Source organism: Sylvia atricapilla, chromosome 21 (genome assembly GCF_009819655.1).
Source record: "Sylvia atricapilla isolate bSylAtr1 chromosome 21, bSylAtr1.pri, whole genome shotgun sequence".
Taxonomy (NCBI): domain Eukaryota; kingdom Metazoa; phylum Chordata; class Aves; order Passeriformes; family Sylviidae; genus Sylvia; species Sylvia atricapilla.
The window spans coordinates 5,468,956-5,485,121 of record NC_089160.1 but is presented as its reverse complement, the minus strand read 5'-3'; the positions used below and the strand labels follow the sequence as shown (position 1 = coordinate 5,485,121).

At 41.0% G+C, this 16,166-nt stretch overlaps 1 protein-coding gene across 4 annotated transcripts in view; it reads left to right on the top strand.

The window, feature by feature from the left end:
• The window catches only part of AFF2 (ALF transcription elongation factor 2), a 391,718-nt gene that overhangs the window by 355,473 nt on the left and 20,079 nt on the right, over positions 1–16,166 (top strand). For 3 of the 4 annotated variants that reach the window (XM_066334072.1, XM_066334073.1, XM_066334070.1), the window contains exons 11-16: positions 319–1,338; positions 3,420–3,544; positions 9,289–9,523; positions 11,398–11,537; positions 12,086–12,149; positions 15,846–15,982. In XM_066334072.1, coding sequence (XP_066190169.1) covers positions 319–1,338; positions 3,420–3,544; positions 9,289–9,523; positions 11,398–11,537; positions 12,086–12,149; positions 15,846–15,982 — 1,721 coding nt within the window. The remainder of the gene's footprint in view (positions 1–318; positions 1,339–3,419; positions 3,545–9,288; positions 9,524–11,397; positions 11,538–12,085; positions 12,150–15,845; positions 15,983–16,166) is intronic. The other variant, XM_066334071.1, reaches the window with a different exon arrangement.

The following is a 16,166-nucleotide window of genomic DNA, read 5'->3' as shown; positions in this document are numbered from 1 at the left end:
TATTTAGATTTTTGCCAGTAGCTAGAGATGATTTTATTGACACAGTATTCGGCTGGGACTAAGGAAAGGCAACATGACAAAACTAACTCTTCGGGGACTAGCTAAACTTTTTAGTTGTCTTAAATTTCTCCAGGGCCACATTGTAAACCAGATAAGGAAGCCTAATTAACCATAAATACTCCATAAATACTCCCATAAAACTAGCAGTCACCGCTAGTTGACTGAAATAAAAGGGTACATTAAAAAAAAAGTTCTCTTTTAAAGGCAAAAACACCACTTCTGTCTGAGATTTGTTCCTTGTCATCCTTCAATCTGCAGCCCGAACCCCCCTCAACAAACAAATGGCAGCTGGACAAGTGGCTGAATAAGGTGAACCCCCACAACAAGACCATCATCAACAATCAGAATGAGCCTCACAGTGAGAGCAGCTCCCAGGCCCAGAGCAACCAGCAGGCTGAAGGGCCAAACAAAGGGAAGCTCAACAGCAGCCTGCCCCCGACAGATCCCAAAGAGCGGGCCATCCTTAGTCCCATCCGAGAGAAAGCCAAACCACGGGTTGCCCAGAAAACCCCAGAAGCAAAAAGCTCCAAGCAGAAGTCACCAGCTCATAATGAGCCAACTTCACAAAGGACTACTGGGAAAAAGCAACCCAAAAAGGTAGAAAGGACTTCCAGTGTAGAAGAGTATAACTGGCCCAAACCAAATAATACCAGCAACACTCCCAAAGAAAAAGACACACAGGAACCCCCCGAGCAGCCAAAGGTTCGAACTAAAGCAGCAGTTGGGAAGACAGCTCCAAGGAAAGAGCCTCGAACTAGCACAGGTCTCACTTCGGAGAAGAAAAAGTACAGAGGCCCCAGCAAAATTGTCCCAAAGTCCCGGGAGTTCATTGAAACTGATTCGTCCACTTCTGACTCCAACACAGACCAGGAGGAGAGCCTGCAGGCCAAGGTGCTGCCAGCCTGCACTGGGTCTGGCAGTGGTGTCAAAGTGAAGGACTCTGGCAGTAACATCCTCAGCGTAAGTAGCTTAACCAGCAATGGCAGCAACACTTCCATTGACCAGACCAGCAACGACCTGGAGGAGCAGCTCTTTTCTCCTATCCCCATCGTACAAAATGAACTTCTGTCCCCACTGAGAGAATATGAAGAACTCAAATCTCTCTGGGTGAAAATAGACCTTAGTTTACTCTCCAGGATACCTGGACAGGAAACTTTTGAGACCGCGTCTGTGAAAAGTGAACCCAGAGAGGCAAATGTGAAACACAGGCGACCATCTCGAGAGTCCCCTACCCCAGCAGCTGAAAAACCCTCCACAAAATCCAAAAGGAAACACAAGGTAAGGAATTTTTTATTGTTCAAAGGGAAACACTTGTGTTTCTGAGCGCCCTGGAGGTCAGGAGCAGAGGCAGTGATTCCTCTCTGCAGCTGGGCTGTGGGGAGGCAGCACAGCACTGAGGCTTTATTGGTTTTACACAGGACAGACATGTACAAGTGCACTCCAAATTAACATCAGAAACCAGTAAAAAGCAAACCCCAGCTGACAAAATCAATAAACAACGTTTTTTTTGAGATTTTTCTTACAAGCTTTTTCTCTGTATTTGCTGACTCACCTATTAGTTTCCAGTGTTCTGTAATCTGCAGAAAGTGATGATTTCATATTAGAACAGTTTCAGCCATACTCAGAAAATGTGACTGCTGTTTGAAAGGTAGGGGTTTATTGTCTGCAGAATTAAGGTGTTTTCACCACTGGTTTAAACAGGCTTCATCAAAGTCAGTGGAATGGTGCTTGCTTATGCTCCTGGTGAATTTAATTTTTATATTGTTTTGTGGTATGAAGAAATATGATTCATAGAAATATAATTTCCTTAACTAGTTGCTTTCTCTACACAGCTACCTAAAAAAAACCAAATATATTTTGACTGAAGGCATGATGTTTTATCATGTGTTTTATGTTATTTATGCCCAAGGGTGTCCTACCTTATGGGATATGACATTGCACTTCAAACTAAATGTGTTTTCAGAAAAGAAACAGAGATTTTATATCCTAAATGAATTTTTGTAGTCAGTTTTTCCAGCTGAAATGCTTTTACTCTGGTCTGCCTGTGGAAAGTCATCAGAGTGTATTTTCTTATACTCCAATATTTGTAAAACATTGTGAGTATGACTTCAACTGTCTGTTTTAGTGGACTTCTTGAAATCCTAAATTTGAGGAGTCCAGTGGTATGAGGGAATTAATGCAAGACAAAGCCAGACCATGCCAGGCAGACACAGGGTCTACACCCCTGCCTAAATGAGTCACTGCACTGGCTCCTTCCCTGTAGAGTTAAGTGAAAATAATCACATGAGTAAACTCAGCAGGTTTTTATTCAATTTATATTCTAGCTGCACACTACAGAGATGCAAGGAGGAAGGAGAAAAGAAAAGGAGAGGGATGTATAAATGTCCATACTTATGTATGTCTAAGTACACCAGGGTGCATGTTAATTATACCAAAAATAATTCTTGCTGGGTACCTTAGTGGAGTTTCTATCTCATGGAGAAGGAACCTTGACTAAAACACTAGTATTGGCAACTACAGTCAGGGCTCCCAGGGAAGAAAAAATATAAGGGGACATAATATGAAAGTTGGAACCTCCTCATATCCTTAACTGAGGCTTTGAATCAGAAAGTAACAAAGTGAAGAATCTTGCTCTGGCCTCCAGCTAACTTAAGCTGGACTCTGAATCAGCCCCTTCAGTTGCAATGTGATTGTTCACTGCTACCCAAGGGGAAACAAGCCAATTAGGATGACTTAAGGGTATACCAAGTGTTAAAGCAGCGTAGAAAGAGAATAATTTGTGTTTCTAAATCGTGCTATTAAAAGATTTATTTTAGCCATCTACTAGTGGGCCAGGAGACTGGTATGAAGGTTCCAGTGGCAGAGCAATAATCAGCTTTGCTTGTATCATCCTAGTTCAGGCACAAAAGTCATGCATCAGGGAGTCTTCCAAAGCAGATTTCTGAAGAGCTATTGCTGTTAATGACTGCCCCAGCTCAGTCCCCTACTCCTAGTCCTGTGAGGAACACTGACTCAGAGAAGTTTTCCCATCAACTTCTATTAGGTCATTGAGTAAAAGCTATTTACTTGAATAAGGTTTGGTGCTATCAAGTCATTGCATCTAAATTATTAATTAAATTCCAGTGCACTACAGAAGATAACTTTAGCACAAGAGACATTTTGCTTCCCAATTATGTCACTTGTTATATAACTTCATGCCATGTGTTTGGAGCACGTTTAGCCCTGATTTCAGGTGACTTTCACTCCTCTTAGACCAGTAGTTTAACTGCTGCTAAAAAAATACACTGAGATTGCATAGATCACCAGTGAAGCTGGTGCATAAATGCTGGGTCTTTTATGCTCTCCCATTTTTGTTAAAGCAGACAGAAGGCCTGGATACCTTTGTGGAAAGCAAGAAGCAGCGCCTGGAGGAGCCCCCAGCTTCCTGCCTGCTCCCACCTTGTATCTCTCCAATACCGAACCACAGAATAACCAGCACTAAAGAGTAAGTGGGGTTTTGACATCACATTCTGGAGGGTTTTCACTGACCTGCTCTGTGAATATCTTTGCTGTAGAGCCCATCAGTGTAAGTGACACAGCATTGGTGTTCCCATCCGTGAGGAAGGGAATCCACGTGGGTTTGGATGAGATTCATTCCTCCTTCTGATGGCCTGCAGGACTTCAACCTCCTTTCAATCTTCTTTCTTGCCTCTATTAACTTTAACCCCTGTGGACAGAGAATCCTGCTAAAAGTGGGATTTGTTTGATTGCCTGGAATCAATTTTTTAAAATCATTTCTGTAAGAGACAGTTCCCAGTTTTATTGAACAAAATAGTGAGATTACCTCTTTTGTTTTACCTATGTGTGCAGCAGTGCCAGGGGTGACCATCCCAAGTGTCTCAGACGTGTGCTCTGTGTCTCAGCAGACACACCATCCAATAGTTTGTGCCTTTCAGAGTATCTTTCAGACACAGCTATAATACTTGGGCAAGCAAGTGACACATAAATAATGATTCTGATTATGGTCTCACAAGGTTAACATTCTATAAATAGCCAAAGAGTCCAATTCCCTTCTGTTACCAATTTTTTGCCTTTATGATGCAGGAAGATGAGTTCAAAGTTACAGTGGGACCTGGAACATGTTGCACTTCTGAGAAGCATCATGATGGGTGTTACCTGATTGGCATTGCTAGAAATACAATGAGCAGAGATATGTTGCAGAGAGAATCAAGGATTATTCATCCCCAACACCTCTGCAATCCATTAAAAAAAAAAAATCTTCCAATTCTTGTCACTATCAGGCCCTAAGGATCCACCCCTAACCTGATGTTTCTTAATTTGAGCTTGTTTTCCAGGTCGTTAATTTGATTCCTCAGAGCTTTCAACCCTTTGGTATCCTCTCTTAAAACATAATTGTGTCCATCCATAGTTATTTCCATGTGCTAGCTTTTTTCTTTCATCTGCCTGAAGTTCTGAAACAAAATTTTCTGACTTCTTTTCCACCTCAGTGAGACCTGCATCACACTGCAGCTGTTGTTACCAGTGTTTTCTGGGTTGGCTTGAAGAAAATGCAATACTTTTTTGATTCAGCTTTTCAGTTCAGATTTTCAACTCCCAGAGACATGCAACTGAATATAGATCAATGCATTTCCCAAAAGATCAGGGAGATGGATGAACTGTGTGAAGACAATTTCCCAGAAATTTAAACTTTCATTTTTAAGCAGTCAGGAGTGATTCTGTTCTCCAGAGGGTTAAGTAAATTTTTAAGGGGAGGCAGAAGAAAGTCCACTGTTCAAGGCCATGGGGAGAATATAACACTTCAGGGGTAAAAGGTTGAAAGACAGGCTTTGCCATTTGGTCTTTTATTCCCAAAAGTTCCACGTTTTCTTTTAGAACTCTCTATATAAGGAATTTGAAAACTGAGGGTGAGTCAGCTACAGGTGTGATGGTGATCTTCATCCCTTAAGGAGGTGTTAATTCCCATGGTGGATGTTGTCACTTAGTAGGAAACTTAGGTCTCCTCTATTAGAACTTGATCCCTTGTGCCAATAAGCCAAGTTCCCCAAGGCAGACCTGAGATTTTTATTAGCCTTTTTTAAAGGTACAAGAGTGTTTTGACAGAAAGACCACGATGTGGGCCAAAATTTGGAGGCATTCAGGAGTCTGGAGCAAAAGATAGGTCACACCTGTGCTTTCACAGCTCCTATTGTCAGCCTTGCTGGGGTTTAGACTCCTTGGGTACATTTCTCTATAATCTTCCCCTAAGTACATGGGCTCAATAAAGTAAAAAAAGATCCACAATTAATATTTAAAGGGTCATGTGTCTAATAAGGTCAATTATATGCCTGATTTCCACAAATTTCTGTGACTGTATGTGCAATTTGAGTTTAGAAATTTCAAATGGTCACTTGTGAACTTAAAAGGCATTTGCACAACCAGAGAGCACGTTTGTATTACGTAGTCATTGCATAAGCCATAATTACCTCTCTGTTCCTTCCCTCACATACACAGCAACTGATGCCTTTTCCAAAATGTGACCTGACACTTAAAATGTACTCTTCGAACTATTGCCACTGTGTTTTCCTTATTTCTGATACTTACAGCAAATAAAGGAACAGGTGTTTCAGTGTTTTTATAGGAATACACTGAAACTCTTCTGTGAAGCTGAATTTTTGTCAGATCAGCTGCCTGCTTTGCAGCAGAGGATTACTTATTTGTATTTAGTTCCTTGACAGAGAAATTTTAATTTAATTGTATGTGCTGCTGAATCCCATTGATATATAGTCATATATAGACTGGTAGACCAGTCCAGACAGAGCCCTGTTCCCCAGTATTTGGCTTTTTGAAGCAACACAGGAAATTATTTGCTGAATTTGCTGATGCAAACTCTGAGTCAAACTGGACTCATACCAGTGGAACATGCCTACCATCTAGCAGGCATGCAGGAAATCTGTCTGAGGCAAGCATTTCTGCATTTTTTATTTTTTTTTTAATTTCCTGTTCTCTTTTGTTTGACCTTTAGTTGGAGATGCACCTGTACTTGGCAGTACATATTAGTCAATCCCTTGGGTAGTCACATTCATTGGGGTTCCTCCATGGCACAGGCAGCATTCCCATCTATGACAATGACTGCAGCTCCATTCAGGTGCTGCCATGTGGCCCAGGCTCAGGTGGGAGTGACCTTTCCCTGCAAACCCCCTGCAGAAAGGCAGATACACCATCAGTGTGCAGCATTTCAGGGCAGTGGAGGAAAAGCCAAGTGCCTGGGATGGACTTTGCCTCGCTAACAAGCCAGAGATACCTCTGCATACCACAAGGAGTGGATAAAGGAAGGGCAAGGAGAGGCAGCTTGAAACATGAGAGAAGCTGGAAATTATCCCTTCTTCATGCAATGACCTCTTGTTGCCTGTTTGCTTGCTTTCTGCCCTAAAAGAAGCCAGGCTGGGAAAAAAAAAAAAAAAAAAAAAAAAAAAAAAAAAAAAAAAAAAAAAAAAAAAAAAGGAGAAAAAAAGCAGAGGGGGAACCTTCTCCTTCTTTGATAATTGGCCTTTTTTTCCGACACAAAAGATTAAACCCTGCAGCCACAAGACCATCAGTTCTGCTTGTAGTTTTTTCATGCGCTTTTATTGTGTTTCTCCCTAGATTTTAAATATATTTTAACTAACAATCATGTCAGCAAATTAAACCATTGAGTCTCAGTAATTATTGCAATAAATTCATTCAAAATTAGCGATTCCTGCAATCAAAGACCAGTTTCTTAGGCCATTAACAGCCCAAAGCAAAGTGACAATCTGGTTAACTGCTGGTAACAACCTATTTCATGGAGGTTATTGTTAACATAAATGCTTTAGTGTAAATCTGAGGGAGGTAACACTGCTAAATAAATTATCAGCTTAATTTCTGCAAAAACTTATAGGATTAAATAGGCAATGGGAATAGAAAAAAACCTCAACAGACAATTAAAACTGTATTGTCAGAGAGGCAGAGTTAAATGTAAGTTATGTGGAAAAATTACCCTCTAGTGCATTTTGTTTTGTGGTTAATTCTCCCAACCCACAGGATGATGTAAGTGCCAGAATTGAGCAGCTGCATTTGACCCTTGGTTTGCCCCATGTTATACCTGAGCCCAAAAATATGAAGTGAGTTTGTGAAGTTTTAAATAGTGAAGAGCTCCAGACTTCTCCATGCGCAACCAGAGATCACGTTTGTATTATGCAGTCATTGCATAAGCCATAATTACCTCTCTGTTCCTTCCCTCACATGCACAGGGGTTGATGCCTTTTCCAAAATCTGACCTGACACTTAAAATGAACTCTTTAAACCATTGCCTCACTGACAGGCCAGAGATATCACTGCATACCAAGAGGAATGGATAAAGGACACTCCTCAAACTATAAGAGAAATACACTTTGCTCTGTGTTCCCCCCACGAGTGCATGTTCAGGATTCTCTGTGTAGGGCATGTGCTTGGGAGGCAGGGAGATGGTTTGGGTTCTGCTCCTGGCTGTCCCTGTGGGTTCACTGTGTCTCCTTTGCTGTTGTACAATGCAGTGACACGTGCAGGCTTTGTCAGGGCACTGCTCACCCTCCTCTGGAAAACTTTCCTCTGGGAAAAGGTTCTGAGTGTTGTGAGCTGTAACTGTGGTAACTTGTCTGAGCTCCAAAAGGCCCTCTGGGGCTCAGAAAGCAAACACAGATGGGGCTTGGAGTGAGAACTTTCTGGAGGACACATTGCAGGACCACATGTGCATAAAATCAGTCTCCTCGAAGAACTTCAGGTCTATTCCAGTGTGGTTGTTTGCCTTTGATCTTCTTCTGCCCATGTGTTTTCCAAGCAGGACAGCAGCCATCACAGTAAAGCAATATGAATTTGAGCTTGTTTTATGTCTTCAGTCTGAAGATTTTTAATATCAGACGGTTTCAAATAAGGTATTTTTAACTCTGCTTCGGTCGAATTAAAGTAGTTTTGGGTACAGGAGCTATAAAACATGAGGGGTTTGTTGGATTTCACTCTGTGGTTTCACAGATAAGGCTCAAATATTTCTGTTATCACCAAAGGTCCCGAGTAGGGCAGTGACCAAGGTGTAGATATTGATACTGTCAGTAAAACTGGACAAGAGGCCACACTGAAATGAGAGAGAGCCCCTAAATGAGAAGTGAGGAAACCTGGGTCGCCTTCTCCTCTTTCCCAGTTACTTTGAGGCAAAGTAGATCAATAATTCCTGACACTGACTGAAAGTGGGAACAAAACATAAATTCTTGTTGACTTAATTTGTTATTGAAATTTTAGTCAATAATCATGGAAAGTAAATGATCATGTAGTGCAATATTAGATGTCTAACAAAAGATTAAAATTCAGGTTATCTTCATTGACTGAGCTGGGACAGTACCTGAAATAAAAATCTATGAGTAGATTAACATGTTAAGTAGTCAGTGAGGTGTTGGGTTTGGTTTTTTCTTTTTTGATGAATTTGACTGGTGAAAGGTCTACCAGGATTTTTTTTTTTTCCTGGTTTTACTGTGGATCACAGCTGCCATTGCCAGCCAGCTAACAATTTCTGTACATAAAACAGACAATAGATTATCATGTTACTTGAGCTTTCATGTCAAAACCACATTCATTTTCTGAATCACGTTCAATTCATCAACCAATATTTGCTCAAGGGCTTTTGCCAGCTACAATGCATCATTTTAATATAGTGTTGAACATCGGTTTTATTCTAGAGGTTAAATAATTATTATCTTGTTATTGTTATGGTTATCATTTTGTAGTTGTTATAAATTCTATTTTTGGTTCATGTGCTGCCACGTGCTGTTTGGGGTTTTTTTGCAAAGGTTGCTTATGTGATCCCTAATCCACCTCTTAAAAAGATGCTTAATGTTAAACACATAAATAGTCATACTTGATGTCAAAGGAACTAACCCTGTGCATAAAACTTTCCAGCACTTTGCTGAATCAGAACCTCTATGACCTCTCAAATGAAGACTGACTCAAATTAGCATTTAAATTGGGTGCAATTTGTACTAATGCACTGCAAGTTGTCCTCCAAAGCAGAAGGTTTCTGCAGTCATTGAAGAGGCAGAATTTTCTGCCTGTTTTCCCTGCTGTCCCCTTGTGCCTCACCACGGAGGGCACAGGCTGCAGGACACATTGGAGGGCACAATAAATAAAACGTACAGCTCCATGCTGTGGAGCATTAACCAATATTCCTGAAGTGCAGCTGTTTTTTTTTTTTTCCCTGTGTCCCAGGAGCAGCAGCAGCTCGGTGAAGAAGGTGACCAAGAAAAGAGAAGAGAAGCTGTTCCCTCCTCCCTTGTCCCCACTCTTGGATGACCCCGTGCACCGGCGGCACAGCAGCGACAGCAGCTCCTTCAGCCAGGAGCCGCCTGTCACCAACCCCTCACAGACCAGCAGCTCTTCCTCCTCTGCTTCTAAACACAGGAAGAACGAAAATAAATCTTCTTCCAACCCCAAAGGAATCTGTGTAAGTGACCAGCCTCAGTTGGTGGCGGTCAACGAGAGAAAATTAAAATTCATTCAGCTTGATTCTGTTGGATTTTTTTTTTCCCCCCACACAGGATGTATTTCTAAATGCTTATGTAGCCTCACTCAGGGGGAGTGGATCTTTGTAGAGCCAGGCATAAAAGCTCTCACAAGCTCCATTTTTAGGTCAGCATCAGGCATCTGCTTGGTGTTGTCTATCATTCCCTGGAGCACCTGGACCTGAAGAGCCTTTGCAACCATCAACTAGCTGCAATTAGTCTCTTAACTCTACAACAGTCACGTTTTGAAAATAAAACTTCCAGAATATCACCTGAAGAACTGCCCCAAATTCTCAGCCAGGATTAAGCACTGTAGTCATACTGAATATTGTGGCCTAAACTGAACAGACAATAACAATATAACAAAATATTCCTGTCCATTGTACATTCAGCATGTTAATAACCCCCCTCAGGTTTGCAGGCTCACAACAGTAAGGTTTATTTACACTTAATCTTCATTAACTATGTGTAAGCTTTTAGACAAATTGTAAATAGGGTTTTTTCCCCCAGAAAAATGTCACGCTGTTAGGGCCATCTCCCCACCAGCAGTTCTCACAGAGACAGCTCTTTGTTGCTTGCTTTTCACCAGATTCAGGTAGGGTTTTTTTCTGAAAATACATGAAAAAGGGCCAAAACTGCATAGCAAATTCACTAAAACAATGTAAAATTTCACATTAGTTTATCATCCTATTTTTAGGTTAAACAGAGAAACTCTGTTTGGCCCATTTTGGAAAACAGTCCTTCCTCTAGAACTTTAAACTTGTCCTACCTTTATAGCATCAAACTGTATCTTAGTATCACTGTCAAAATTAAAAGCCAAGAAGAAAATTCTGCCACAGAAAAGGCCATGCATAGCCCCATTTTTCACAGTTCACCACTTTGAGAGAGGTTGTTACCCTGCACTGCAATAGTAAAACTCACAAGTTGCATTGGATTGTAGGTGACAAATCACTTCACCTTATTCATTCATCCCTGTTGCTTTCTGATATCATTGTGTCACTTCAAGCTGCGCCAGTAATACACACGCCTTCAACTGAAATCAGTGCCAAAATGAACTGCATATGTCAGCAAATAAACAGTGCTATGTAAACAGCAGGGCCTCTTCCTCTCATCCCAGCATCTCTAGGCAGATTTATCCTTGGTTAATCTATTATCTTGATACATGAAATATTTTCCCCCTAAAATACGTTCGGCTTCTTTCCCCAGTTCGTTGGTTCATCTGTAATTTAGTTTGTCTGGTTGGGGACCAAGCTCACAAGTTGCAATTGCCTGATTTAAAATCTTCTTGTTATGCTTCTGGTTTTAATCATTGCAAAGTCACAACTGACTTCTGCTTTCCATTATTCTTTCTGTAGCAAGAGTGAGGAAATTGTTCCCTGCTGAAATCCAAGCAGACTCTTCAGCCGCATTAACAGTTAGCTCCTAATAATACAGATAAAAAAGGTCACATTAGTGAAGGAAGTTGAGTTTAGATCTAGCCCTGGCCCATTAGATCTCCCCACCCTTGCTTTATCCAGTGTCTCTAGTCAGTAACATCGTGGTTTCCACCTAAAATTTACACCTAAAAGTGTAAATTACTGAGTGCAGGTGAGAGCTTAGAAGTGAGGTCATACTCCACATACCTAATTAATTGATTAGGCTCATTTTGCACAGAAGAAGGGAAGAGTGGTTTGGTGAGGTGGCAGGAAGGTAGGTGAGCTGCTTTGTGCCTTAGCCTTTGGTTTGTTGGGAAGGCTTCTTGGCAGGGAGGGCGGATGTGAGCACCCACATTGTAGGAAGGTGTTTGAACTGTCAATAACAGCCCTGTGTTTCCTAGGAGGAGGAATCTCACAGTACACCCACAGCCAACACTCTTCTTGACACCAGCCATCTAGAACCAGACATCTGGTCTGCAATGCCAATGCTTTCCAACGGGAATTCCGAGCCCAGAAGACCCAAAATAACATTTGATGATGTGTAAGTTTTATTGACTTTGTGCTCTGTGATTGGGATTTTTGTGCAAGCAGATGTCCCAGTGAAAGGGAATATCTTTGATTACAGTGCTGGCATTGGGCACCTGTGTGGATAGTGCTGCTCAAAGGCACACACAGTTTTAATCTTTGGCAAATGAACTGTTGTCACTGATTAATGAAGATTCTGTTGATAAATGTTTTCAGATCATGAATGTTGGTTCACGGTAATTCTTCTTCATTTTTTTTATTTTAGCTCCTCTGATGGAAACTTCTTATACTTAATTAGTTTAAAATATTTTTCCTTTTCCTCTGTTCAGCACACATTAATAGGTCCTTTGGGCAGCCAGTTTCTACAGCTACTTATTTTACATTCTGGTCACCCATCATATCTCTGCATACAGCAGCTTCAGATTGATATCAGGTTAAGATTTAAAGAGATAAGTGGGCATATTTGTCAAATTTCTTCTTTAAAGCAGTCAGCAATTTTTTCAAACAACATTTGTCCAACTATATGAAAGCAAAGACTTGAATTAATTGATTTTGTCTCTCTAGGCTTCACAACGCAGATTATTACATGCAAGAGGCTAAGAAGCTGAAGCATAAAGCAGATGCACTGGTAGGTTATCACAGTATTTTTTGTCTCTTTCCACTGTGGAACTCAGTGTTGAAAAATGGACATTATTGCACAAGATCTAAAGCCTCTCAGACCAAGAGGAACCCTGCTATTGACTGAACTGTGCTTCAGTTTGTGCTGCATTAATACACTCTGCACAAGTTAGACCCTGAATGCCACTCCTTACTTTTAAATATTTGTTCCCCCAAAAAAATCTACTTACAATAGCTGGTGTTTCTTCCAAGGGAGAGCAACAGTCATGCTGTTTATGAAGTATGTAAGATGGTTTTATGAAAGTTGATGTGTGTTTGAAATTTGTTTCTCCTATTCATTTTAAGCCTGAAACAGAAGTGTTGAAATATTGCATAGCAGAAAGACAGGCAAATCACCCCACACCCCATTATCCTGTGGTAAAACTGTTTGATATTTCTAATCCAATTGTTTAAAATCTGAAACAATTCAATTTTTATGCACTACATTCATTTTTATTGCATGGTTTTAGGCTGATAAAGAAAGTCAGAACTCATTCCCAAAAAAATCTGGCAGTGACATAATTCAATACTGGGAAAGCTTTTTTGCTTGCATTACCCCCGCATGAAATTCCAGTGAGATTGGCCTAATTTTGCCAAGTGTTTTGATTTTGATAAAACTACTTAATCTGACAGATTGTATTCTACCATGGTTTGTTCTATACAAGCTGTTGCCAGTTCTGAAGTGTCCTTAATAAAAGTTTGCTGTGTAGGAAGGGACTTTGCTCCTATGTGACACATAGGATGCAGAACAGTGACTCATTCAGCAAGACTTAGTGGAACTTGATTCTTCTACCTAATTTAACTAAGATGTCTAAAATGGACTGTGGCCATCCACTTTGCCCCTCAAAGAGCTGAGTGATTACTCACCTCTCAATTTGATTATTTTTGGGGGTTTTGCATGTATATTCTGTCATTACACATTAGAGATTTTGTGCTTAGAAATAAAAAAAAAAAAAAAATTACATGCTATGTTTTTAAAAAGCAACCTAGCCAAACAAAACTGCTGTCAGTGAGCTGACATTTCAAGCTGTCTGCTTCAGCTCTCCAGGCTCCCTTTTGGCTTGGGGCACAGTGTTCCAAGTGTGTTTTCTGTGTGAGGTGGCTTCAGGGTTTTGGCACCTGTTAAGACTGTCAGCCAGGTGACAATCATCCCTCCCAGCACGTCCATTTACAGGAGGTGGCCTTACAGCTTCCAGCCAGCCACAGCCTGGCATCTGCAGGCTCACAACACCTCCCGCAGCTGGGTGACCTTTCCACAAACGCACACAGTGCTGGCACAGTGCTGCTCCATGCTAGCAAATATTGACAGGCTCAGGCTGATCTCACTCCATCAGTTCACCTCCCTCATAAGGTGGTCACCTTTCTCCCCTGCTCCTACCTGTGCCTGCAGGAGCAGGGCTGTTTCTCAAGCAGCACTGAAAGGAGCAGGCACAGAACATCCCAGCCCTGCCTGTCACACACAGTTTGAAAACCCCAGAGCCCCCATGTGAGGCCATCCACTGTGGTCAACCTGTTGGCAGGCATAAATACCCATGAACAAAGTTCTTGGAATTCTGGAAACTTGGGTTTGGGGATTTTAGTATGTAGTAAAACATGTGGGTCAAGATGGAGAGCTTTGGGCATTGTCTAAGTCCTTCTTCACCTTCTTCTTCCTTCTTCTTCATGGGTTTGGATGGTTTTCTGTAATTGGGTGAAAAAGATCCACATTGCGGGCCCTGGGTGGTCATTATTGGGTCAGAAATATAAATAATATCAGTGTCACCTCGTTACTGGGTGGCTATCACTTAAATAACCTTGGAAAGAGTTAGAACCTCTCCATTTTACCTCATTTCTCCAACTTGCTAGTTAGAGCTCACGGCTCGTGAGTCTGTAAATAGATAAGGAATAATAAACATCCAAGTCCAAACTCCAACACCTGCATTTCCCGTGTATTAATCCCTTGGCAAGGAAAAAAGAAAGCCAGAACCATCACACAAAATATCTGCTTTTTCCTTCTGCTGTTTCGATCTCAAGTCTTTTTATTTTTTTGTTCCCACCCAGTGCAGCTGCAGGCAAATAATCTCCATGTCACACATTTGGTGTGCAATCCCGTGGTGTTGCTTGTCCTATGGAAACAATTGCTGCTGGTTCCTTGGTGCTGACATGACAGAGCACAGGCAGCATTGAAAGATGTGTTGCAGTGGCTAGGAAGATAATGCATGTGACCTCAAAATGTGTCAGCAAATGTTAATGAGATTTGTGGCAGCAGTGTTCCTGGGCTTGTAGAGAAAATAGATTTCTGGTGAAGGGCAGGACGTTTCGTGTCTTGCGGGAGCGACCCCATGGAAACCTCTCCTTGTCGGGGGCTGCAGTCAGGGATCAGCTCATTTGGGTGGGCTGCTGCAGAGGCAACTGGCTGCACCATATGGAAGAGATCTTGGAGACCTCCCTGGGTTCCTGTCTGAGATGTGATGAGCTGGAATAATTCCACCTACTCCAGAGAATCGGATCCCATTCCTGGCTCAAATCCTGTGTCGCTACTAAATCTGCGTGCAGCCAGATTCTTTTTTTTTTTTTTTTTTTTTTTTTTTTTTTTCCATGCCACAAAAAGTCATCTTTGGAAGACTTTTTGTCTTCCAAAATGAATGGAAATTTTTTCAAAGTGAAAAAAAGGACTTTGAAGAATATGATGAGAAGCAGCCACTGGGATAGAGAGAGAGAACAGTCAGAAACATTTCCCTTTTTCTGATCATTCAGTTAATACCTGTCAATTATACAATGCACAAGAGCAGTACTTGAAATTAAAGGTGGGCAGAGAGAAATATTTATGGCTTAGAAGGAGCCACAAAGACAAGTATACTATTAGCTTGGACCAATAATAAATGTTATGCTTAATATGTTGTTAGGATAGGGTTCTGTTTTGTGAATGGAAACATATGCAGATGCGTCAAAAATATTTTGATAGAGACATAGAAAGGCATTTTTAAATTATTTAAAGTATATTGGAACTCCTATATCAAATGCCACATTAGTAGAATTCTTATATCCAGCTATCAAAAACTGAAAATGTTAAATACTATTATAAAGTGCGTCCTATAAAAATGTCATATATAATATTCATTACACATAAAAAAAGAAATCAGTATGTCTAAGTCAGTTTAATCACAACCATTATGAGGGCTAAAACCTTTTGCAATAAAATCCTAGTAAAATGAAATATTAAGCAGTGCTATATTGTCTCCCTTTATTTTTCCTGCTCTTTTACTCATCATGTAAGTGCTGAGATTTTTTATTTTTTTTTGACCAACAGTTAACACAGAATATGACATCAGCCAAATGGCATGGAGTTGTTACTTAACCCTTGCATGGTGACATTCACACTCAGTTCCTCTGTCAAGGAGCAGTATGGATGTGCACAAACATGCTGAGTGCCCTTTCTTGCCTGTGTAAACCCCTGATGTCAGTGGGCATACACTGACTTTCCTCTGTGGAGCATTCAGCCACATCCTACCCCGAAAAGATTTGGTAAAAACACAGTCCCTGCCTTAATTACTGTGTGAATTAATTCATCCTTAACTACCAGCGCCACGTTGCTTTCACCCTAAAGCCAGTGTTGCTTTGTAGAATAACCTGTCTATCTAGAAATCAAAGCTGAAGGATTTTCCTGACAGTGTCATTCCCGTTTCAGCTGGAGAAGTTCGGGAAGGCAGTGAATTATGCTGATGCTGCCCTCTCCTTCATCGAGTGCGGGAACGCCATGGAGCGAGATCCATTAGAAGCTAAATCTCCATACACCATGTACTCAGAGACTGTGGAACTCATCAGGTTAATGTCCTTTCTGTGATCGTTTTCATCATCTCATTTCAGTCATAATTAGAACCTGCTATGTTTTAAAAAATACCATTTCAACGTATTAATGATTTGTCCAAGGCATCTTCATCTCAGAAGTCATCATAATTAGTTCTTGCCATTTTATTAATGTCATGGAAAATTTATAATTGATGGACAC